Source organism: Pipistrellus hanaki, assembly GCF_964339955.1.
Source record: "Pipistrellus hanaki genome assembly, chromosome: 1".
Lineage (NCBI taxonomy): Eukaryota > Metazoa > Chordata > Mammalia > Chiroptera > Vespertilionidae > Pipistrellus > Pipistrellus hanaki.
Genome location: NC_140503.1, coordinates 2,687,484 through 2,711,815, shown reverse-complemented (window position 1 = coordinate 2,711,815; position 24,332 = coordinate 2,687,484). Strand labels below are relative to the sequence as shown.

General features: G+C 58.0%; 1 protein-coding gene across 1 annotated transcript; it reads left to right on the top strand.

Annotated features, from left to right (window-relative positions):
* Window positions 1-1,876: 1,876 nt before the first annotated feature.
* On the top strand, window positions 1,877-23,344 carry LOC311612797 (uncharacterized protein). Its single transcript, XM_084866050.1, is given in 11 exon segments — window positions 1,877-2,052; window positions 7,419-8,053; window positions 9,501-9,771; window positions 10,506-10,653; window positions 11,475-11,665; window positions 14,201-14,245; window positions 18,980-19,388; window positions 19,392-19,557; window positions 21,008-21,278; window positions 22,118-22,265; window positions 23,079-23,344. Coding segments are annotated over 11 exon segments (2,487 nt in total). The 5' UTR covers window positions 1,877-2,041; the 3' UTR covers window positions 23,271-23,344.
* Window positions 23,345-24,332: the final 988 nt, after the last annotated feature.

Below are 24,332 nucleotides of genomic sequence, written 5' to 3'. Positions count from 1 at the left end.
TCAAGTCAACAGGAAAGATGACGCCAGGGGGACTGGCCCGTTCCGGCCAAGGTCGGGGTTGGGCAACGCCGGAGCGCTTGTTGCTTTCCATTGATTGAGCCACCCACGTGGAGCTTGCGTATTTCTGAAAAACAAGTCCCAAAGTCACTGGGGGCCTCCCACGGCCCCCTGGAGGGTCCCTGACACCATGTGGGGGGCCGGAGAAAATGAAGCTGGGCCCGGGACGGAGTGCGGCGCTAGGGAGCAGGCGCGGGCTTTGGGCAGCGTCAGCGAGGACTGCCAAAGGGAGAGAGAGCTCAGAGGAGCCCTGTGGCCACAGTGTGGCAACCTGACCGTCCTCACGGGAATCAGCGCCAGAAACAGTTCCACAGGACAAGCTGAGTGTCCTAACGGTCGGAAGTCCGTAACGGCCACTATCGGCCATAAGGTCAAAGTGTAAAGTTAGAATGTAAAAAAGGTTACTTTTTTAAAAATTGATTTCAGAGAGGAAGGAAGAGGGAGAGAGACATAGAAAGATCAATGAAGAGAGAGAATCACTGATCAGCTGCCTCCTGCACGCCCCACACTGAGAATCAAGCCCAAAACCCGGGCGTGTGCCCTGACCAGGAAGCAAACCGTGACCTCCTGGTTCATAGGCCGATGCTCACCCACTGAGCTATGCTGGCCAGGCAATGGTTACTTTTTTAATGAAAACATTGGGTTTGTTTTTTTTTTAAATGTTAGCCATAGGGGAGGAAGCTAGAGGTGAGTGCTTTATTCCTTCTGTTAAACATATAGCCACGTATGCTTCATAGATTCACTTCTTTTCCTCCATCAGGTAAGGATGAGGAGGGAAAACAAGAAGCTGTGAGTTAGGCAAACTGTCCCAGAAAAGCAAGAACCACACACAGGAAGGGGCCGGAGAAAGAGGAGGCAAGAGGGCCACGGGTGCTGTAAGTTGGGAGATTCACAAGTCGCCAAGATGAACTGAGCTGATGTGCGAACTCAGTTCATCTCCTGGGAGAGCAACCCTGGAGCCTCTGGCTGGCCTGCTCGGCGGAACGGCTGTCAGCCGTGTCAGCGATGCTGGCAGAGCGGAGCAGACCTGCTGGTAAATGCCCACGGCATCTCGTGTAGCCTCACACAGCCCTACGAGAAAGAGCCCCATGACCCCCTCTTACAGGGGGGGGACCTGAAGCTCAGAGGTGAAATGGTGGCGACGTGGCTCTGACCAACCCATGCCAACACGGAACTGATCTGGCCTGGTGCCTTCAAGAAGCAGAATGGACTCTTTGTCCCTGGACAATGAGTGCTGCCCCCAAGATTCCTCCTGCACAGCCCCCCCGGGACCATGGGCAAGGTTTCCCAGTCCAGAAACACGTCCAAAGCTCATTGGATGGCATCACCTTAGGGTCCACCTGTGCGTGAGATGGCCCAGATCTCACACGTCAGTATCTCCCTGACTCTTCACAATCCTGGCAGAAGTGACCATCCTCTCCTCCATCTCACAGATGGGGAAACGGAGGCACAGAGTGATAAAGCAGCTGAGATCTCACAGAAAGACAGCGGTGGAGTTAAGGGTTGAACTCTCCCAAGACGACACCTGGGTCGCACAGGCCAGACGGAGCGGCAGGTGGTCTGCAGGACTGCCTGGGCCAGGAGGGCCATCTAATGTCCCCTGGTAAATGGCAGCGTCCTGCCCCAGTTCCCTGCCTCTCCCGGGCCTGCTGCCCCACCAACCACCCAGAGCCTCCTTCCTCCCGGCTGAGCAGACACGGGGCACTGAGCACCGGCTGCACATGGCCGGTGTGCTGTGGCCTCAGCACCCGGGCCCCGAGGAGCAGGAGGGGGAGCAGGAGGTCGGGCCACTGCAGGAGGTGTGGCTGCCACCAGAGCGTCAGAAACTGGAGGTAGAGCACGCCGTACCCTGCCACTAACCCCCGGCTACTCGGCTGAGGGGCCGGGATTGGCCACTGCCATCCAGTGCGGGAGATGGGAGGGGCAGCTGGGCTTGGAGCCCCGTTGTGAAGATGGAGAAACCGAGTCACATGGAGGAGAAGGAATGCCCATGAGGTATGGAGGGCAGGCTCACCTCAGCCACAGCCTGGCTCTCTCAGCTGCCAGCAGACCTGAAAGCCTGGGGGGGGGGGGGCGGGGGGGGTTGCTCATTCTGCTGGCTCAGGGGAAGAGCTGGGGCCCTGCAGCCAGACTGTGAAATGGGGAAGTGGGGGGGCCACAGAGGCTGAGTCTGCTCCTGCACAGGGAGGGGTGACAGAGGACTGCACAGGAGAGCCGGGAGGACAGCTGGAAAGCCCCTCACCTAGCTCTAACGACACAGGAGGGCAGGGCGGGCACATCACAAAGGCTCACTGTGCGCACGGCACTGGCTCAGGCTCTGGGCGGGCCGGGAACGGCTGCATTTAATCCTCGCAGCAGTCCACAGGCTGGGGACTGACAGATGGAAAACTCGGCCACGAGGCTTGCCTGAGACCTCACAACCAATGAAGGGAAGCTGGGTTCCGGTCTGGCCCGTGTGCAGGTCATTCACCTGACAGAGCCACAGCTGGGACGGGGCAGTGACAGGAGGGAGGAAAATGCACTCGTCACTCCTTCACCAAATGTCCAGAGGAGATGTGCCAGGCGGGCAGGGGGTGTGGAGACTGTGGTGCATCTGCCTTAGGCTCTTAAAGGGACCACAGTTACGTGGGACCCTTCTGGCCTCAACCCTGTACCACACCCCCAACCCCACCAGTGCCTCCAAAGGGCGTGTGAAAGCTCCAGAACAGACCACAGCCCCAAGGAAAACCCAGGGATGTGGGCTGCACGGGCTGCTGGCAGGAACCGACAGGCCGGGGGCAGCAGCGCCGTGTCCAGGAGATGGACTTAGTCCCTGTTTGCTCCTCTGATAACTGAGTTGACCTTGGTTAATATTCACCAGCAGCCTCCCCCAGCGCCCCCCAAGTCCACAGCTCAAATACGGACCAGGACAGGGCTCTGTCTCCTCAGCCTTGGTCACCAGCCCCGGCCTGGGACAGTCCATCGTAAGTACGCCTTCCCCGGGAAAGCCTCCGCGGGCCTCAGACAGCTGGGGATGCAGGGAGGATGGAGCAGGGTGGGTGGGCTCTGTTGAATAGTAACAGCATTCCTGGAGGTCCTGTCCTGCTCCCTCAGCTTGCTGGGGCTCTTCAGTACTCGCTGGTGACTAACTGGCCGCTGTGCACAGAAGTGGGAGTGGGCCTGCTCTGGTGGCCCAGCTCCTGTGTCCCTGTCTGTTGTCCCCTCCGCTCTCCCTGCCCGGACCCTGGGGGGGGGGGGGTATCTTTTCCCCTTCTACAGCTGCGAAGGTTCGGGCCCAGAGGGGACAGTGAGGAGCCCCAGTTAATGTACGGGGGAGCCAGGCCAGACTGGAAGCCAGGAGTTCCAGCCGCTCACAGGCCTCCATCCTCTGCAGAAACGCCGAGCAGAACTGTGCCAGGCTCAGCCTCGAGGCATCAAAATGGGCCCTCTCCCTCCCCACCCCCGTGCAGTGGGCTCTGGCCACCCTCGCCTATGGTGCGAGATGGGAACCCTGGGAGGGGCCACTGCAGGCGCTTCGAGCTGCGCTCCAGCGGGCATGGAGCTCCTTACGTGCGCCCCCGCCCTTAAGCCTCTCAGCAGCCTTCTGAGGGGCTCCCATGGTTACTCCCATTGTACGTGTGAGGACAGAGGAGTTCTTAGCCCAATTCACACACCACCCAGGATCCACGCCCCGCCCACCCAGTTCCAGAACCCGTGCCCCTGAGCCCATGCCCATGGTCCACATTCATTCTCTCAGCCTCAGGGACCAGGTTGGGAACGGGCCACCTGGGCTGGCCTCCCGGGCTCAGCGATGCTGGGGGACCCTGGACAGTTATTCGACCTCTCTGTCCTCCTGGGCAAAATGTAGATAAACTCGGCCCTCTTTCTTCTCACCCCGCCCTCTGGTCTTGATCTCTGGAAGGACATGATTTTTCTGCCATTCGATTGGACTTTGGAAATGAGGTGACAAAGATGACCATGACCAAGGCCAAGGCCACGACTCCCACACAGTGCTCTGAAAGGCCCACAACAAAATCAATGGCAATGGCACTTCGGAGAGCTGACCGGGCACCAGGCACTTTGCCAGTAGTTAATTGCACAAGAACTCTCTGAGGAAGTGCAACCTTATCATTTTCAGAAACTCGACGTTCAGAGAGGTCAAGTAACTTGTTCAAGGTCACACAGCTGGTAGTAGATAGAACTCGAGCATTCTGGCCTCACAGTATCTGACCTTAGCCACCAAGCGATGCTGCTTTCGGTATCAAGGCCGTTGGCTTCAGCTTTACCCACCGGGAAGGGTTAAATGCCAGGTTCTGGGATCAAAATGCGTACGGATTGGTCCCGGCTCCATAAGCAATTGGTTCTGTGGTTCTCAGTAGGTTCTGAAATCTCTGCAGGCCTCAATTTCTCCATCTGTTAAATGGAGCTAATACTACTTCCCACCTCAAAGGGTAGGCTTTGAGAACAGGTCATTTAAAATGCCTGATGGTACTAAGCATGACAGGGGTGCCGGTGTTGGCTGGGCATAGCTCAGAGGGAATAAATAACCTCTTGGAGAACTGATTTTAAATTTTCCAAACTCGGAGGTGGGTCTTCGCTGGGCAGGGGCCCCCTGCCTGGGCCTGGCCTGGGCAACACAGTCTCTGGCCTCAGTCTCTCCAGCAGGAGGAAGTCGGCCATTTCTCACACGAGGCCCTGGCTGTGTGCAGGCGTGAGGTCCTCCTCACCCACACGTCGTCTGCTCCTCACTCCGCCTGCGAGAGGTTCTTGTCTCCACTTTGCAGGCAGGAAGCCCGGCTCAGAGAAGTGAGGCCGCCTGCCCGGGAGAGGCGGGGCCGGGTCTCCGGGGCTTATTAGTGCTGGTGCTTTCCTGGACCCCGGGTCACTCTCAGCCCTTCCCTTGGTGCTCCGGGCGGGGACGGTGTGAGGCCGGGCCAAGGGGGTGGCGCCCTCTCTCTCCTCCCTGGCAGGGCTGCTCCCACCAGCCTGGAAATGTCCCCGCACCATCGTCCTCGTCTGGGCCGTGAGCCTGGCCCCCAGGCCTCTGGGCAGTGCGCCACCTACTTCCTCCTCCCGGGGCCTCCCAGCGTGGGGCTGGGGGAGAAGAGCTACCTCTGACAGAAGGGCTGGGAGACAGCAGCCGCCTGGGGCCCTGCTCCCATAGGGAACAGACTCGAAGACTAAGCGATGCCCACAGGAGGCTCAAGGCCAAGGTCAGGGCCCCTCAAGGCCCAGTTCTGGCAGTCATGGGATCTGAGAACTGAGGACATGGCTGGCTGAGTTGGAAGTTCAAGTTCTGGGAAAACCAAGGCTTGTTGCAGCTCTGTGACTGGCCGCTGTGTGGCCTTGGCAAGGCTCTGCCCCCCTCTGGGCCTCACACCCCTTACTGTAAGAGGAGGAGCCAGGTGAGGTGGGCAGCACCCAGGAAGGCGGACCGGGGTGATTAGGTGTGCACCAGCTGCAGCCCGCCCACCTGAACCCCCACCAGCCGGCACCCTTCTTGAGGCCAGCAGCGCTCTGGCTATGAGGGCACCCCCCATCCCTCCCCACGGGGAGCGCGTTCCACCCCGAAAACCCAGACACTCTGTAATGAGAGCCACCGTTAGCTCACAGGGCCCTCACCAGGCCACCGCCAACCTGGACTGCTCAAGGAGAGGTCCCGAGGCCAGTGGTGCCCTGTCAGGGTGGAAGCCACAGCCTTGGCCCTGAGGTCACTCAGCACATTTAGTGTCCCCACCCTGTTGGCCCAAAGCCTTCCTCACCTGAGTCCGAGGCAGCTTCTGCCACCCCTGAAGGCCACGCCAAGTCCAGTGGGAACCGGGAGGGACAGGAAGACGCAGAACTAACGCAGCCCTTCAGCTCTAAGCACGGCGGAGCAAGACAAACGGGGCCGCGTTAGCGAACGTGGGCTGCCGGCTGGGTCTTTAAAAGCCTCCGGCCAGACACCAGTGGTGAGAGAGCCAGTCTGCGCCTCCTCGGGTTGTTTTCTGAGAAAGAAACTTGGACAGCCCCAGGGGGTGGATGAAACCAGCGTTGATTCCCAGCTTTCCCGGGTTTCCCATCCGGGTTCCGGGCCTCCTTGTGGTGGTCCTGCAAGAAGGTTCAGTTCTGTGAGTCAGAGCCAGCTGTGGGCGGGTGTCTCCTCGCTGAGGCCTCAGTGTCCCCATCTGTGCAGAGGGCAGGCTTTCCCGGGGGTGCAGCCGCAGGGCCGGGCCAGGCCTGTCTGTAGAGGGAGCTCTGTGGGGAGGGCGGCTCCATGTTGCTGTGGGTGGCGCTCACTTTGACCATCACTTGATGGAGTCTGCTCCTGCTGACGGCCCAGGCCCGCTGTTCCTACTGCCGCCCGCCACGACCTCTCCCTCCCGCCGTCCTCGGGAGGCGGCCGGTCTGCGCCCCCATAGAGCCGGGCCCTCCCCCGTAGAGCTGCCCGAGACCCCCTGGACGTACGATGTGGGGCCCAGACTCATTCCACTGCTTCTCCCAATGACCTCACTTCCAACGGGAGGCCAAGCGAGGGCCAGAGACACGAAATGACTTGTACCTAGAATAAGGTGCCCAGACGTCCCGCTTTTGGCTCCACACTCCCGATTTCTGGAAAGAATCTTTCCAATCTTTCCAAAAATCGGGACTTTTTTAAAATGCTGCGGGACGCAGGAAAAATTGTTAGAAATCAGGACTGTCCCGCCAAAAGCGTGACCATCTGGTCACCTTAATAGAACCCAGGTCTGTCTGACAAGAAAAGAGATGCCGCCTCCTCCCCCCAACAACCACCCCCCCACACACACACAGAGAAACCCCGATACCAGAGAGCCCAGCATCTCTAGCGCCCACAGGCCCGCGGAGCCCAGGGCTGGGCCGGCGGTGACGGGGGTGAGCAGGCCGCCCATCCCGCTGAGGCCAGATGCAGCCTCCAGAGCAGGAGCCACAGGAAGCCGCGCTGCCCCTTCGGAAACGGGCTCCACAGCTACCCTCCGAGGGCCTCCACATGCAGGCACCCGTGGGCCTGGTCAGCCTCCTGTCTGGGCTCTCAGCCTGCCTTCCTCCCTCCGAGTGATGAGACGTACAGTGCGGACATCATGCATCCCTCCCCTCAATGCCTCCCTCGCCTCAGGTTCCCCCATTATGAAATAGGGGCTTCGGCTCTGGCCCCTCAGGGTCACTGCAGATATTACGGGGGGCATCAGGAAGGTGGCCTCCACACCAGGACCTCCTGCATGTGTGATGCCGGGGAGGGTGTGGATGGTGAGGATACAGAGCGTGCCTGGCACGGGGCTGCAGGAGGAGCAGCTGCAGCGGCTCTGGCTGCTGGGCGTGGTGTGAGTCTGGGGCCGGGGGCTCCCTGTGGGGCCTGACCTGGGCGGCATGCCCCTTCTCTCTCTCAGGACAATGCCGTCCTCCATCACGTGGGGCCTCCTCCTGCTGGCAGGCCTGTGCTGCCTGGCCCCGGCCGCCCTGGCTGGAGACGCTGCCCAGGACACGGATGCAGCCAAGCAGGCTGAGGAGTCCGCCAGCCACAAGATCGCGCCGAACCTGGCCGACTTCGCCTTCAGCTTGTACCGCCAGGTGGCCCGTCAGTCCAACGGCACCAACATCTTATTCTCCCCTGTGAGCATCGCCACGGCCTTCGCCATGCTCTCCGTGGGCGCCAAGGGCACCACTCGCACCCAGCTCCTGGAGGGCCTTGGTTTCAACCTCACGGAGAGAGCAGAGGCTGACGTGCACAGTGGCTTTGAGAACCTCCTCCACACCCTCAACCAGCCGGACAACCAGCTGCAGCTGACCGCTGGCAACGGCTTGTTCATCCAGGACAGCCTGAAGCTGGTGGACAAGTTTCTGGAGGACGTGAAGAAGATGTACCACTCCGAAGCCTTCACTGTCAACTTCCAGAACCCCGAAGAGGCCAAGAATAAAATCAACGATTACGTAGAAAAGGGAACCCAGGGGAAAATTGTGGACCTGGTCCAAGAGCTTCCTGAGGACACAGTGCTCACTCTGGTGAATTACATCTTCTTTAAAGGTAAGGTGGTACCACCAACCAGAGCTGGTTCCCATGGAAACATCCAAAACCATTCTCAAACATCAGTTTCTAAGGTTTCCTGTGTGGTGCAGGGTGCCACGTGACTGTGCATCTGGGCAGGGAGCCGTTCTCCCCACACAACCACAGATACCCCCCCCACCCCCCCTGAGCAATGAGGTCTGCGATCGAAGAGTCAGGGCCTCATCCTCCCTGCAGGACCTGCCAGAGCCTTTGTGCCTGCTCCACGTGCATCGTAGACCCCCACCAGGGATGGAGGCACAATATGCAATGTGCCCCCCCCCACCCCCGTCAGCTCCTCCACCACACACACACACAACACAGAGCCAGACACACACACGTTAGCAGAGTTTAAAAACAAAGAAGTTCGCCTGGAACACTGAAGTGTCGTGGGAGAAGTGGCAGCTTTAGAGTCAGAAGCACAGGGTTCAAATCCTGCCTCCAAAACCAGTCAGCGTCTGGCTCTCGGCGAGTCTCTGTACCTCTCTGAGGGTCCAGCTTACTATCTGGACATGAACATAATAATCCCGTGTTGTCAGGATTCTGTAAGGAGTACGCATGTCACAAAGAACACGGGGCTACAAGCTCACAATGTGGGTGCTCAGCTGAACTTGACTCCCAGCCAGCCTTACTCTCTCTGAGTGAAGAAAATTCTAGAAGCCTGTGGGTCCCAGAGCACATTCTGAGGCTGGTGAAACAGTCCCTGGACACAGGCTGGGGCAGAAAGGTGAGAGTCAAGGTCAGGGGCTGCTTCCTTCTCTCTGTGGACTCCGTGACCCGGGGCAGAAAATGCCCTGGAGAGCGCCAAGGCCAGAGTCAGCACATCCTGGGCCCAGCTGAGCGGGGGCACTCTAGGCGGGTCTCGTCCCCTCTCCAGCCTCAGTCTCCACCTTCCATCCAATGAGAAAGGGGCTCAGGGCTTCCTGAGACTCCCACCAGGCAGGGTGGCGGTGGTCTCTTGGAACAGCAGAGGGGGGTGCCCAGGCCTCCGGGTCTCACGTGTTGGCCCGGAAAGGCCATTAGAGGAAGAACCAGGTGATTTCCCCGAATGAGGAGAACCCGAGTCAAGGGCAGGGAGGCTCAGGCCAGGAGCTGCCAAGTGTGGCTGATGCCAGTCATTTTCATTCAGCCCCTTTGGGGCAACCCTCCATTACTGTTAAATGGCATTTAATACATGTCCACATGCTTACTCTGCCCAGCCAGGCTGGCACCCTGAGCCTCTGCAATAAAGACAACATGGACCCTCCTCCAGCGGCTTTCTCCCCACTGAAGTCCCGTCAGAGAGTACAGGTCCCTGTGAGCTCCATTTGATGGAAGGGGAAGCTGAGGATCAGAGAGAATTCTCACGCAGGAGGCTCAGGGCCTGCGTTCTGCCACGGGTACCTACCCCTCCCCTCTCCTGGCTGACCAGCACCTTCCCTCTCTCCAGGAAAATGGGAGATGCCCTTCGATGAGAAGAAGACCAAGGAGGAGGACTTCCACGTGGACGAGGCCACCACGGTCAAGGTGCCCATGATGAAGCACTTGGGCATGTTCAATGTGCACCACTGCAGCAAGCTCTCCAGCTGGGTGCTGCTCATGGACTACGTGGGCAACGCCACTGCCATCTTCCTGCTGCCCGACAAGGGGAAGCTGCGCCACATGGAGGAGCTGCTCACCAAGGAGGACCTCAGCGCGGCCCTGGAAAGGAAATCCTGCAGGTGATGTCCCTACCTACGCTGGCTGGCCCCTCCTGCCTGGCAGCAGCGGAGTGGGGGTTGGGGTGAGAATGGAGCACACCCTGTGCATCAAACAACTGCATGACCCTGAGCTTCCAGAGAGGCCAGTCTCAGCTCAGGCAGCACCCCGTGAGAGCGGTGCCAACGGTGGGTGCAGGGAGAGCAGCACCAAGGCGGCCTGAGAGGCAGCAGCCGCACGTGGTGTGAGGACAGAGAGGCCACGCTGTGCAGGGACAGGGCTCGGAGAGGCCAGAACAGAGAAGGCGCGGGGTTGGAGGCTGCCTGCTCCGAGGCCGGCAGCGCGTGGTTGCCCCGGGCTGGGTACAGTGACCTGGAGCATGTGCCCCAAGTTAGTGCACATCGCTCTGCGCTCACAGAGGCCGATCCTCACGCAGAGCTCATCATGCACATTACAAACGTATGTATAAATGAATATAAAAATACACAACAGTCAGAGTGAAAGTTAAGAAGACAGAGTAAAGCCCCACCCGGTAAGCCCAGGCCTGGGTGCCCTAACTGGAGCCTGAGCACAGAGAGCAAGGAGGGGATGATTCTCGCTTGGGTCTGAGAGGGCCCGAACGCCAGGCAGCTTGCTCCTGTCAGACCTTCTGGGGCCGCGCTCTGTCCCCAGAGGAAACAAGAGAAGAGGGAGAAATGACCAGAAAGAAAAACTTTCCATGTTGTGAAATCCCTTTCTTTTCCAACCATCTTGACAGTTTTGTCCAGCTGAGTATGCCCAAACTGTCTATTTCTGGAACCTACGATCTAAAAGCCACCCTGGGCGAAATGGGCATCACCAAGGTCTTCAGTGATGAGGCTGAGCTCTCCGGGATCAGCGAGGCGGCGCGCCTGAAGGTGTCCAAGGTGAGCCTGTCCTGGGGTCCACGGGGCACGATGTGTGTGGGCTGCAGCCCGGGGAGGGGGCCCAGGCCCACAAAAGCCCCACAGGCCCAGGTCCCTGGGGAAGGCCACTGGGCTCACCAAGACCGGGACGTGCTCAGGCGCCCGAGGGGGGGTGGCCTCTGCATCCTGGCCTTTGGGACGTCCTCTGAGGCGGTGTCACTGACCCCGTCTCATCTCTGGTCAGGGTCTTCTCCTCTTTGGGCCTCGATGGACCCATATTTACACAGTCAGGCTGGGGGTGAGGGAGGAACCCCCTCCCACCCTTCCTGTGGCATTGGAGCTGTCTGTGAGCCACAGCCACGTTAGTGAGTCACTGGGCTAAGATGCCACTTCTCAGGAGAACTGAGGGGCCGCAGCCACAGCTGTGCTCAGTACTGGCTGGACACTGAGTGCCTGGCTGTGGGCTGGACGCGATGGGGGGTCCCATCTCCTCCTGGTCCCCAAGGAGCTCACAATCAGACACTAGAAACAAGAGACGCGCCCAGGGAGAGAGACTTCTGCCTTCTGGGGGGGAGTGGGGGCTATTTGCAGGGAGGAGAACATTGGTCCGGAGGCGAGAGGGTGGGCAGCTGGAGTCGGCAAAGGCCTTGAGAAGTGGAGAGGGTGGTGTCGCGTTGGGGGTTGGGGGAAGGAGCTGGTGTCCCCTGCAGGGGGACCTGGGAGGAGGGAACAGGCCCGGGAAGCCTCCCCTCCCAGCACCGCTGCCTTCCCTGGCCGACCTCCCAGGCCGGGGTGGGGTTTGCTGTGTCACTGAGACCACAGCTCTGCTCTCTCCCCGCCAGGCCGTGCATGAGGCTGTGCTGACCCTGGATGAGAAGGGGACAGAAGCTGCCGGGGCCACATTTGTGGGAGCTGTTGTGACGTCACTGAACCCAGCGGTTGATTTCAACAGGCCCTTCGTCATGGTCATCTATGACAAAGTCACCAAAGCCCCCCTCTTTGTGGGCAAGGTGGTGAATCCCACCCAGAAATAGCTGTTCTAAGGCTCAGCCTCCAGCCCAGGCAGGGCCCCTCCAAAGGTGACAATAAAGTGACTGGCCTGGCCCAAGCTGGAGTGTGGCGTGCCAATCCCTCCTCCTGTCCCTGAGTCTCCCCTCTCTACCGGGGTGGGGAGGAAGGAGGGTAGGCCACGTGCCCCCTGTGCTGGTATTTATTAGACGTGCACACCGTCCAGCCCTGTGCGGGGCCGGGTGTGCGGCTGCTGACAGCGCGGCCTGCTCCTCTGCCCATCTCCTCGGAACAGCTCGGGACACATTTCAACCTGCCTTGTTCCTGCCCCGTAGCATCCCTGTGGTCCCCAGTGGAGGCTGTCCTGAGTGGAACCCCCACCCCCCCGGCGCGCGCACACACACACACACACACTCACACACCCTGCAAGCGGTCAGAAAGCCGGGCAGTCCCTCAGCCTGGAGCAGTCAGCTCCCTGAGCTCCTGGGAATGGGCGTGGCCTGGGATCAGGGACAGAGGTAGAAGGACCACCCCCTCCCACACAAACCTCAGAACCACAGTCTGAGCCACACACTGGGGATGAATGTCCACCTACAGGACAAGGATGTGTCACAGAAATGTACACTGTTTAAGTCAAAATGGCCACATACGTGCACTGTCACATTATTAACGTAATGGATGGAGAGTCACCTGTTTCCCAAATAAGCCTCCTATCCTCTCCAGTCTTCCCCGCCTGGAGACTTCCAACTTCCTCTAATTCCAGTAACAATACGAACACTGTCAGACACCTACAATGATGCCAGCCCTGAGGATCTGAGGACCTGGGTCAAGTTCAGACTCTGCCACTTTCCAGGGCTATGACTAGAGAAGTCGCCAAACCTCTCTGAGCCACAGTAAATCCCCATCCTATATAATAAAGAACTAATATGTTAATTGGACCCAATAGCAGGACAACCATCTGGAGGAAGCCTGGTCTGCAAAGGCCTACTCTTGCACGGATATCATGCACCGGGCCTCTACTGTGACTATGAACCCTACCTGTCCCTCCTGTGAGGTTCACATCAGATACCTAAAACAGCCTTCAAAGGGCAGCAGAGCAGGGCACCAGTGCCAAGAATTTATTTGTGGCATGACAAGCTCTTCCTATATGCCAGGCTCCCGGGGAGGGGCTGCACAGGCATTTTCTCAATGAATCCTCAGAGTAGAACTGTGATGCTGTGAACAGAGCTGCTTTGCTCTTGCATATCCATTCTACAGATGAGAACACTGCGGCTCAGTTTGGCTAGTGGGCTTGCTCAAGATTGCGGAGTTAGTGAGTGGTAGAGCTGGTTTCAGGGGCCTCCCCGGTCCCTCACACCTCAACACATCACCCACATCCCATCCCAGACAGCACCATGGGCTTAGCAGAGCTGAATCCCCCGCAATCCTGAAGTATGAGGAAGGCTGGGGCCCAGAACACACCTCTGCACAGAAAACACGCCTTGCCGACCCCCTTGCAGGAAAGCAGCTGAACCCAAGGGTGCTGAGCACACAACCCTCAGCAAGCAACCCGCACTCCCACCGGCCAGTACTGGCATCCGAGGCAGTAATGGGGCAGTTGGAACTCTGGAGAGTCCAGGGCATGGCCAAGAAGGCTGGATGCGCTGGGGCACTCCCTGGAGAACCATCATTTCACCTCAAAGGGGGGCCTGTCACTACGCAGTCTGGACTCTGGCTGCAGAGAGCCAATCCAGGGAGCTTACAGCTCCCAGAGAATTCACTGGCTCAGATGGGAACCAATGGGACCCATGCATGGGGTGGGCAAAGCAAGCATCGGGCAGCCTTGTCCTAGGAGAGCAGGCCATGGTCAGGCAGGACGGCCATCAGCCTCAGCTTTGCCTGTTCTTTCATGTTTCCAGTGTATCCACGACCCTCAAACTCAGTCCTTGAAGGACACAGCCTGGGAACCGTTACCTCCAACGGCAAGTGGGGAGCTGGGGTTCTGGCCAACAGAAGACCCAGGCCTAGAAAGCAGGCGCCTCACTTCAGCCGGGCAACCCCTACTTTCCCCAGACCATCTCAGACCGCTGACCAATTCCAGCCTCCAGCCCACTGGAGCCTGCCTCTCTTGCCATCACCAGCTGGAGTCACCGGTGCTGAGGCCTGGCCTGCTGCTGGTCACTCTCCCCTTGAGTGGGGCTCCAGCTCACCTGTGAAATGGAGAAAACTCACAGCGACCTCTGGGATGCCGCAGGGACTGCCTGGCGGTGACAGTCACGCCGCTATCGCTTTGCAGGCAAGGCACAGCTAGTTAACACGCTGCTGAGTTTCAGTGGGAGCTCTGCCCTGACGGGTGGGCACCATCTCCCTCCTGTCACTGGGGATGACGCTTCCTAGCCTGTGCCCTCAAAGGGCTAATTTTGAGGGTCCGGGTACACCTTGGAAAGACTAAAATGGAGACCCAGTTCAAGGGGGCTCGAGGTTCTCACACATGTGCACTACCTCAGAAATGGAAAATACTGATTACATAATGATTCCCACCCGAGATCCCCCCTTGATCCTCTCTGTAAGGCCTCTTCAGCAAGAAAATGCAAACGGCCCAGCAGGTGTGGCTGAACACTGACCTGTGAGCCAGTAGGTCAGGGTGCAATTACTGGACAGGGCATACAGGGTCTAAGCTTGATCCCCAGTGTGGGGCATGCAGGAGGCAGTGATTCTCTCCCATCACTGATGTGTTTCTTTCTCTCTCTCCCTCTCCCTTCCTCTCTGAAATCAATTTAAATAAATATGTATATTTATATATATATAAAAGCCTAAGCAACCGTTTTGACCAGTCAACCAAACGACTGGTCGCTGTGACCTGCACTGACTACCAGGGGGCAGACACTCAACGCAGGAGCTGCCCCCTGGTGGTCAGTGTGCTCCCACAGTCAACCTCTTGCAGCTGAACTACCGCCCACGGTCCTCCCCCTGCCCGGCTGGCCCCTATGGCCCTGATAGAGACTGGGCTAGATGGCCCCGATCATTGGCCAGGCCTAAGAACTCCACCCACGCCCAAATTTGTGCACTGGGCCTCTAGTATTTATATAAATCATCTAAGAAGCAAGCCTTCAATTATGGCTTAGATGAGAAGGACCAGGGAAGGCAGAAGGCAACCCTCAGGGAGGAAAAACATTAGAAAGTGCCAGAAAAGAGGTGATAAGCTCACCAGGAGGAAATGGCCCAGGAGTTGTGGTGAGACGTGCCAGGAAATCTGGGGGTGCCCTGAGAGTCACACGGGAGCGGGTAACCACAGGGCAGACTCCAGGGAGGCCCTGAACACAGGCGGAGGCAAGAGATAATGAGCAGGGCAGTGTGCTCTCTGAAGCCCAAGCCGCCCCAAGGCAGTACTGCCTGTGCCACTTGTCACTGTGCAGCGATCTGGGCACAGAGGGCACGCCGCGCAGGGGAAGATGGGGCTGTGAGGATGCTCTTCAATGTCACAGCGGGGCTTCCACAGGGAACACAGCCACAAGAGCAGAAGTCTGTCTTCACCTTATTTGCATTGAATGTGTTGGGGTGGCATGGTTAATAAGGCCATACAGGTTTCAAGTGCACTCTGTAACACATCATCTGCATGCCTCCTGCATGAAGCACTCACCACCCAAAATCAACTCTCTTCCTGCCCCATGGATCCCCTTTCACCCTCTGCCACCTGCCCACCCCCCTACCTCCAGCAACCACCACATTGTTCTCTAGGGATCCCTTTCTTTGTTCCTTTGAAGTAGCTCAAGTGCTCATGAGTAGATGAGTGGATAGACAAGCTGTGGTACATTTACCAGGGGTGGGAACCCTTTCTCTACGAAGGGCTATTTGGATTTTTATAACATCCTTCCCAGGCCATGCAAAATTATCAACTTAAAAACCAGCCTGCTATATTTGGCCAAACATTTAATTAACTCACCCCTAATGCCTTGGCAGGGCCAGACCAAATGATTTCATGGGCCTTATGTAGCCCCTGGATTGGATGTTCCCCATCCTTGATTCACACAATGGAATACTACTGAGCCATAGAAAGCAAGGAAATCTTATATCTGAGACAGCACGGATGGACCTGGAGGGCACTGTGCTAAGTGAAATAAGCCACTCAGAGAAAGACAGGTACTGTGTGATCTCCCTTATGTAGAATCTAATGAGCAAAACAGACTCACCGATACAGATAACAGACTGTATCGGTTATTAAAAGCCATGCTCCCTTAGTCAGCAGTTATCAATAGCCTCAGTGTGTGATCACTGGCACTTCCTTTCATCCTGAGCTGACTTTCAGCATGAAAATATTAGGATGAAAATGCTAGAGGCAGTACCACAACGCAAAAAGAAAGCAGGAATCCCAAATCAGCCTCCCATTAGTAGAGAACCATGAGCTTTTCAAAGTACTGTGTGCCTCAGTTCCATCACTGCAAAGTGGGGATAATGAGACCCAACATTAACGTTTCTTCTGTGGACTATTCTGCAGAGTGTTCTGTAGTGCTGGTTCTTGCCAAATATGACACGTTTCTCAAGACTGTAGATTCCCAAGGTAATGATTCTGGGCTAGCTTCCCACTTCCCTGTCCCCATTCACTGACAAAACTAAGAGGAGTAACTTGCAGACTGCAACAGTTAGTTACCATGGACCAGGAGCAGGAGCCAGACGGCCTGGGATCTTCCACAGCCTCTCACAGGCACGCTAGCGAGGGCCCTCCGCTGGGAGCCTTGGTTTTCTCGTTAACAAAACAGGGGCATTAAGGTCCCTTGAGGCCTTGATATTTTCAGGGTGGCCAGGGTCACTCTTCCCCAGGGTCACTCTGAGTCTTGGCTCCTGGCGGTGCCTGCCATGGCCCTCCCACCTGGACAAATGCTCCTTGGAGGCCGATTCCAGGTCCAAGGTGAGCTTTCCTGGGGCTGGCACCTTGGCAGCCTAAGCCCAGTGACTTCAGGACGCTGACATCTGTTGGAGGTCAACCCTGTCTCAGGCCCAGTCCCAGGCTCTGAGTATGTCTTCGTCCGTTACTCCTCTCCACACATCTGTGAGGTGGCATCAACGCACGAGGCCCTGTGGTCTTACATGGCCCCGGGCCCCATCACCCCACCCTAAGATGACCTGGCACATGCTGGCTCCTCTAGACTAGGCTGCTTCAGGGAGGCACAGGAGGAGCTGATGGTATCAGGCCCTCGCTGGCTTAGGGCTCAAGGCTCCCAGGCTCATTTCCTGCACCGGGGGGGGGGGGGGGGGGGGAGGAGGGTCTTGGGGTTGGGGGGGGCGGTTACTGGGCCATGGAACTTCGCCTCCCCGCGAGATGCCCTATAAGTAGGTGGAACCATGAGAGATGGGCAGCCTGCGAGATGAGTCCAGCCTGGCGAGGCTCTCTGGAGAGCAGGTGAGTTCTGCATGCTGAGTGTGTAACCCTCCCACAGCCTTCCCCGAGCTGGGCTGGGGTGAGCTGGCTGGGGTGCCACCTCCACTTGACAGAGGAGGACACTGAGGTGCAGCAGGCCGGGCTGCCATTGCTGGGTCAGGCTGGGAGGCCCGTCAGCGAGCCCTCTGTCCTGCTTGGCATGGTGGGCTCGCTCCCCTCAGACGCCCGGAGCGGGCCCTCTCAGACACCAGTGCTGCAGGCACAGCTGCTCGCTGCCTCTTCTCTCTTCGACCCCTTTCTGTGGCCTAGGTGGCATCACCGGAATTCTGTGACCTGCAAAGGCTGGGAGCCGTCCCCTCGGAAACCCCCTTCCACTCCCCAGTCTCTGCCCAGCTTCTTTTTTCATTTTTTTTAATAGCATTTCATGGTGTAGAGTCCACAGCTTGCTTATCCACTCCTGTGCTGATGGGCCCTGGGGCTGCTTCCAGATGTCAGCTATTGAAAACTGTGCTGCTGTGCACACAGGGGTGCATGCATTCTTTATGGATGCAGCTGTGGGGGTTCTAGGATATATTCCCAGAAGTGGGATCGCCGGGTCAAACGGAAGTTCCATACTGTTTCCCACAGTGGCCGCACCAGTCTGCACCCGCAGCAGCAGGGAACTAGGGCTCCCTTTGCCCCACAGCCTCACCAGCACTTGCTGTTTGTGCATAGCCCAGCTTCTCTACCTGTCCCCATTCTTACCCGGTTCCTTTAAATCTCAGTCAGAGGCGGAGGCCTTGAGCTTCCCTTCAATTCCACGCCCTGTCCATCTCAGGTGCCTGATGAGCTTTTCCCACTTTCCAGAGCGTGGCCCGTGGTCTCCCCTCTGTTCCTGGCCCCGACCTCCTACCCCACCAAGCCGGCCTTGATCTCTGGGAGGCTGAGGGTATTCATTAACTCTTCTGATAACCCTCCTCTCCCACCTCTTCCCCTCTCTTATCTGGGTTCACGGCCACCTTGATATCGGCTGGCCCCTCATGGATCCTAAAGGTTTTACTTTGCAAAACCCACGACCCTCTGCCCCCACAGAGCTGATGGCCTTCTCTTCTGGCCGGGACCTCTGATGACGAGGCTGATTTTGCTCCCTTCCCCCAGCGATCTCACGTGTTAGTTGTGCTCAGAGAGAGGAGCATGTGGGCCCACAGCTGGGGAAGGACAGGGCCGTTCAGAACCCGGCCAGTCTGAGGCTAACAGAGAGTCCCTCAGACCGCCTCCTGCCCAGCCACCCTGTGGCACAGCAGAAGCCCCGGGCCTGGCACACACAGGACCGGGTGCTAGCAAACACCAGGCTCAGGGCCCACACGTGCAAGCTGCCGTGTTTGTGAGAAAAAGGAGAGGGATGGAGTGGGCGGCATGAGGGAGGATCTGGGCCAGGCCGGCGATATGGCATTCCTCCGGCTCCGTGTATTCCCGCTGTGTGTCCCTGGGCAAGATCTTTCCCTCTCTGGGCAGCAGCCTCTCTGCCGTGAAATAACTAAGTCCCCCGGCAGCCGCTTGGAGCTGTTCCCCATCCGGCCACCCCTGAGGCAGAGCTGGCTGCTTCCCGGGTAACTATGCGTACTAGGCATCTGTGTCCTGGGCCTCAGTTTCTTCTTTGATAAAATAGGAGCTGAGGTCCTTGCACCTCGGGGTCACTCAGATGTCAGGGTAGCCGTGGAGGGCGTGACCCACACTCCCTGAGCCCTGCTCCTTTCTGTGCAAGCTCTGTGACCTTGGACAAGTGACTGAGCCTGCGGCACTTCGGTCTCCTCCTCTGTAGACTGAGAATTGGCATAGACCTGCACCTATGATTGCTGTACGAGGCTGCAGGAGGAGCAGCTGCAGCAGCTGTGGCTGCTGGGCCTGGTGTGAGTCAGGTGGGGCCTGACCTGGGCGGCATGCCCCTTCTCTCTCTCAAGACAATGCCGTCCTCCGTCACGTGGGGCCTCCTCCTGCTGGCAGGCCTGTGGCCGCCCTGGCTGAAGACGCTGCTCAGGACACGGATGCAGTTGAGCACACTCAAGAGTCCGCCAGCCACAAGATCGCGCCGAACCTGGCCGACTTCGCCTTCAGCCTGTACCGCCAGGTGGCCCGTCAGTCCGAAGCCACCAACATATTCTTCTCACTGGTGAGCATCGCCGCGACCTTTGCCATGCTCTCCCTGGGCGCCGAGGGCACCACTCGCACCCAGCTCCTGGAGGGCCTTGGTTTCAACCTCACGGAGAGAGCAGAGGCTGACGTGCACAGTGGCTTTGAGAACCTCCTCCACCCCCTCAACCAGCCGGACAACCAGCTGCAACTGACCACCGGAAACGGCTTGTTTATCAATGACAGCCTGAAGCTGGTGGACAAGTTTCTGGAGGAGGTGAAGTAGATGTACCATTCCGAAGCCTTCACTGTCAACTTCCAGAATTCCGAAGAGGCCAAGAAGAAAAGCAACGATTACGTAGAAAAGGGAACCCAGGGGAAAATTGTGGACCTGGTCCAAGAGCTTGCTGAGGACACAGTGCTTGCTCTGGTGAATTACATCTTCTTTAAAGGTAAGGTGGTACCACCAACCAGAGCTGGTTCCCATGGAAACATCCAAAACCATTCTCAAACATCAGTTCCTAAGCTGTCCTGGGCGGTTCAGGGTGCCACGTGACTGTGCATCTGGGCAGGGAGCCGTTCTCCCCACACAACCACAGAAAAACGCCCCCGACCAATGCGGTCAGCGATCGAAGAGTCAGAGCATCATCCTCCCTGCAGGAAGTGCCAGAGCCTTTGTGCCTGTTCCACGTGCATCGTAGACCCCCACCAGGGATGGAGGCAAAATATGCAATGTGCCTGCACCCCAAATCCCCCCACCACACACATACACAAACACACAACACAGAGCCAGACACACACACGTTAGCAGAGTTTAAAAACAAAGAAGGTCGCCTGGACTACTGAGGTGTAGTGGGAGAAGTGGCAGCTTTAGAGTCAGAAGCACAGGGTTCAAATCCTGCCTCCACCACCAGTCAGCGTCTGGCTCTCGGCCAGTCTCTGTACCTCTCTGAGGGTCCACCTTCCTATCTGTACATGAACATAATAGTCCCGTGTTGTCAGGATTCTGTAAGGAGTACGCATGTCACAAAGAACACGGGGCTACAGGCTCACAATGTGGGTGCTCAGCTGAACTTGACTCCCAGCCAGCCTTACTCTCTCTGACTGAAGAAAATTCCAGAAGCCTGTGGGTCCCAGAGCACATTCTGAGGCTGGTGAAACAGTCCCTGGACACAGGCTGGGGCAGGGAGGTGAGAGTCAAGGTCAGGGGTTGCTTCCTTCTCTCTGTGGACTCCGTGACCCGGGGCAGAAAATGCCCTGGAGAGCGCCAAGGCCAGAGTCAGCACATCCTGGGCCCAGCTGAGCGGGGGCACTCCAGGCGGGTCTTGTCCCCTCTCCAGCCTCAGTCTCCACCTTCCATCCAATGAGAAAGGGGCTCAGGGCTTCCTGAGACTCCCGTGCACTTCCACCAGGCAGGGTGGCGGTGGTCTCTTGGAACAGCAGAGGGGGGTGCCCAGGCCTCCGGGTCTCACGTGTTGGCCCGGAAAGGCCATTAGAGGAAGAACCAGGTGATTTCCCCGAATGAGGAGAACCCGAGTCAAGGGCAGGGAGGCTCAGGCCAGGAGCTGCCAAGTGTGGCTGATGCCAGTCATTTTCATTCAGCCCCTTTGGGGCAACCCTCCATTACTGGTAAATGGCATGCAATACAAGTCCACATGCTTCCTCTGCCAAGCCAGGCTGGCACACGGAGCCTCTGCAATAAAGATAACATGGACCCTCCTCCAGCAGGTTTCTCCCCACTGAAGTCCCGTCAGTGAGCGCAGGTCCCTTTGAGCTCCATTTGACAGAAGGGGAAGCTGAGGATCAGAGAGAATTCTCACGCAGGAGGCTCAGGGCCTGCGTTCTCCCACGGGTACCTACCCCTCCCCTCTCCTGGCTGACCTGCGCCTTCCCTCTCTCCAGGAAAATTGGAGAGGCCCTTCGATGAGAAGAAGACCAAGGAGGAGGACTTCCACGTGGACGTGGCCACCACGGTCAAGGTGCCCATGATGAAGCACATGGGCATGTTCAAGGTGCACCACTGCAGCAAGCTCTCCAGCTGGGTGCTGCTCATGGACTACGTGGGCAACGCCACTGCCATCTTCCTGCTGCCCGACAAGGGGAAGCTGCGCCACATGGAGGAGCTGCTCACCAAGGAGGACCTCAGCGCGGCCCTCGCAAGAAAATACGACAGGTGATGTCCCTAGCCTGCGCTGGTTTCCCCCTCCTGCTTGGCAGCAGCGGGGATGGCAGGAGGGTGAGAATGGACCACACCCTGTGAGTAAACAGCTGCATGACCCTGAGCTTCCAGAGAGGCCAGTCTCAGCTCAGGCAGCACCCCGTGAGAGCGGTGCCAGCGGTGGGTGCAGGGAGAGCAGCACCAAGGCCCCCTGAGAGGCAGCAGCTGCACGTGGTGTGAGGACAGAGAGGCCACGCTGTGCAGGGACAGGGCTCGGAGAGGCCAGAACAGAGAAGGCGCGGGGTTGGAGGCTGCCTGCTCCGAGGCCGGCAGCGTGTGGTTGCCCCGGGCTGGGTACAGTGACATGGAACATGTGCCCCAAGTTAGTGCACATCGCTCTGTGCTCACAGATGCCTATCCTCACGCAGAGTCCACCACGCACATTACAAACTATACGTAAATGCATAAATGTGTGCAGTGCAAACATAAACAATCAAATAATCAGAATGCAAATAAATGGACAAGTCAATAACATAGAAAAGAATACATTACAAACGTATGTATAAATGAATATAAAAATACACAACAGTCAGAGTGAAAGTTAGGAAGACAGAGTAAAGCCCCACCCGGCAAGACCAGGCCTGGGTGCCCTCACTGGAGCCTGAGCACAGAGAGCAAGGAGGGGCTGATTCTCGCTTGGATCCGAGAGGGCCCGAACACCAGGCTGCTTGCCCCTGTCAGACCTTCTGGGGCCGCGCTCTGTCCCCAGAGGAAACAAGAGAAGAGGGAGAAATGACCAGAAAGAAAAACTTTCCATGTTGTGAAATTCCTTTCTTTTCCAACCATCTTGACAGTTCTGCCCAGGTGAGTATGCCCAAACTGTCCATTTCTGGAACCTACGATCTGAAAGCCACCCTGGGCGAAATGGGCATCACCAAGGTCTTCAGTGATGGGGCTGAGCTCTCCGGGATCAGCGAGGCGGCGCCCCTGAAGGTGTCCAAGGTGAGCCTGTCCTGGGGTCCACGGGGCACGATGTGTGTGGGCTGCAGCCCGGGGAGGGGGCCCAGGCCCGCAAACTTCTTGCAGACTCAGGTCCCGGGGGAAGGCCACTGGGCTCACCAAGACCGGGACGTGCTCAGGCGCCCGAGGGGGGATGGCCTCTGCGTCCTGGCCTTTGGGACGTCCTCTGAGGCGGTGTCACTGACCCCGTCTCATCTCTGGTCAGGGTCTTCTCCTCTTTGGGTTCGATGGACCCATATTTATACAGTCAGGCTGGGGGTGAGGGAGGAACCCCCTCCCACCCTTCCTGTGGCATTGGAGCTGTCTGTGAGCCACAGCCACGTTAGTGAGTCACTGGGCTAAGATGCCACTTCTCAGGAGAACTGAGGGGCCGCAGCCACAGCTGTGCTCAGTACTGGTTGCACACTGAGTGCCTGGCTGTGGGCTGGACGCGATGGGGGGTCCCATCTCCTCCTGGTCCCCAAGGAGCTCACAATGGGACACGCCCAGGGACAGAGAGTCCAAGTCCAGCTTCTGCCTCCTGGGGTGGGGCTGTTTGCAGGGAGGAGGAGAATGTTGATCCCGAGGCAGGAGGGTGGGCAGGTGGAGTCAGCAAAGGCCTTGAGAAGTGGAGAGGCTGGTGTCGCGTTGGGGGTTGGGGGAAGGAGCTGGTGTCCCCTGCAGGGGGACCTGGGAGGAGGGAACAGGCCCGGGAAACCTCCCCTCCCAGCACCGCTGCCTTCCCTGGCCGACCTCCCAGACCGGGGTGGGGTTTGCTGTGTCACTGAGACCACAGCTCTGCTCTCTCCCTGCCAGGCCGTGCATAAGGCTGTGCTGACCCTGGATGAGAAGGGGACAGAAGCTGCCGGGGCCACACTTTTGGAAGCTGTTCTGACGTCATTGAACCCAGGGGTTGACTTCAACAGGCCGTTCGTCATGGTCATCTATGACAAAGTCACCAAAGCCCCCCTCTTTGTGGGCAAGGTGGTGAATCCCACCCAGAAATAGCTGTTCTAAGGCTCAGCCTCCCGCCCAGGCAGGGCCCCTCCAAAGGTGACAATAAAGTGACTGGCCTGGCCCAAGCTGGAGTGTGGCGTGCCAATCCCTCCTCCTGTCCCTGAGTCTCCCCTCTCTACCGGGGTGGGGAGGAAGGAGGGTAGGCCACGTGCCCCCTGTGCTGGTATTTATTAGACGTGCACACCGTCCAGCCCTGTGCGGGGCCGGGTGTGCGGCTGCTGACAGCACGGCCTGCTCCTCTGCCCATCTCCTCGGAACAGCTCGGGACACATTTCAACCTGCCTTGTTCCTGCCCCGTAGCATCCCTGTGGTCCCCAGTGGAGGCTGTCCTTAGAGCAACTCCCTCCCCCCACCCCACACACACACACCCTGCAAGCGGTCAGGAACCCGGGCAGTCCCTCAGCCTGGAGCAGTCAGCTCCCTGAGCTCCTGGGAATGGGCGTGGCCTGGGATCAGGGACAGAGGTAGAAGGACCTCCCCCTCCCACACAAACCTCAGAACCACAGTCTGAGCCACACACTGGGGATGAATGTCCACCTACAGGACAAGGATGTGTCACAGAAATGTACACTGTTTAAGTCAAAATGGCCACATACGTGCAGTGTCACTTTATTAACGTAATGGATGGAGAGTCACCTGTTTCCCAAATAAGCCTCCTATCCTCTCCAGTCTTCCCCGCCTGGAGACTTCCAACTTCCTCTAATTCCAGTAACAATACGAACACTGTCAGACACCTACAATGATGCCATCACTGAGGATCAGAGGACCTGGGTCAAGTTCAGACTCTGCCACTTTCCAGGGCTATGACTAGAGAAGTCGCCAAACCTCTTTGAGCCACAGTATATCCCCATCCTATATAATAATCCTATAAAATAAAGAACTAATATGCTAATTAGACCCAATAGCAGAACAACCAACAGGACACCATATGGAGGAAGCCTGGGCTGCAAACGCCTACTCTTGCACGAATTTCGTGTACCGGGCCTCTACTGTGACTATAAATGCTACCTGCCCTTCGTGTGAGGTTCACATCAGATACCTAAAACAGCCTTC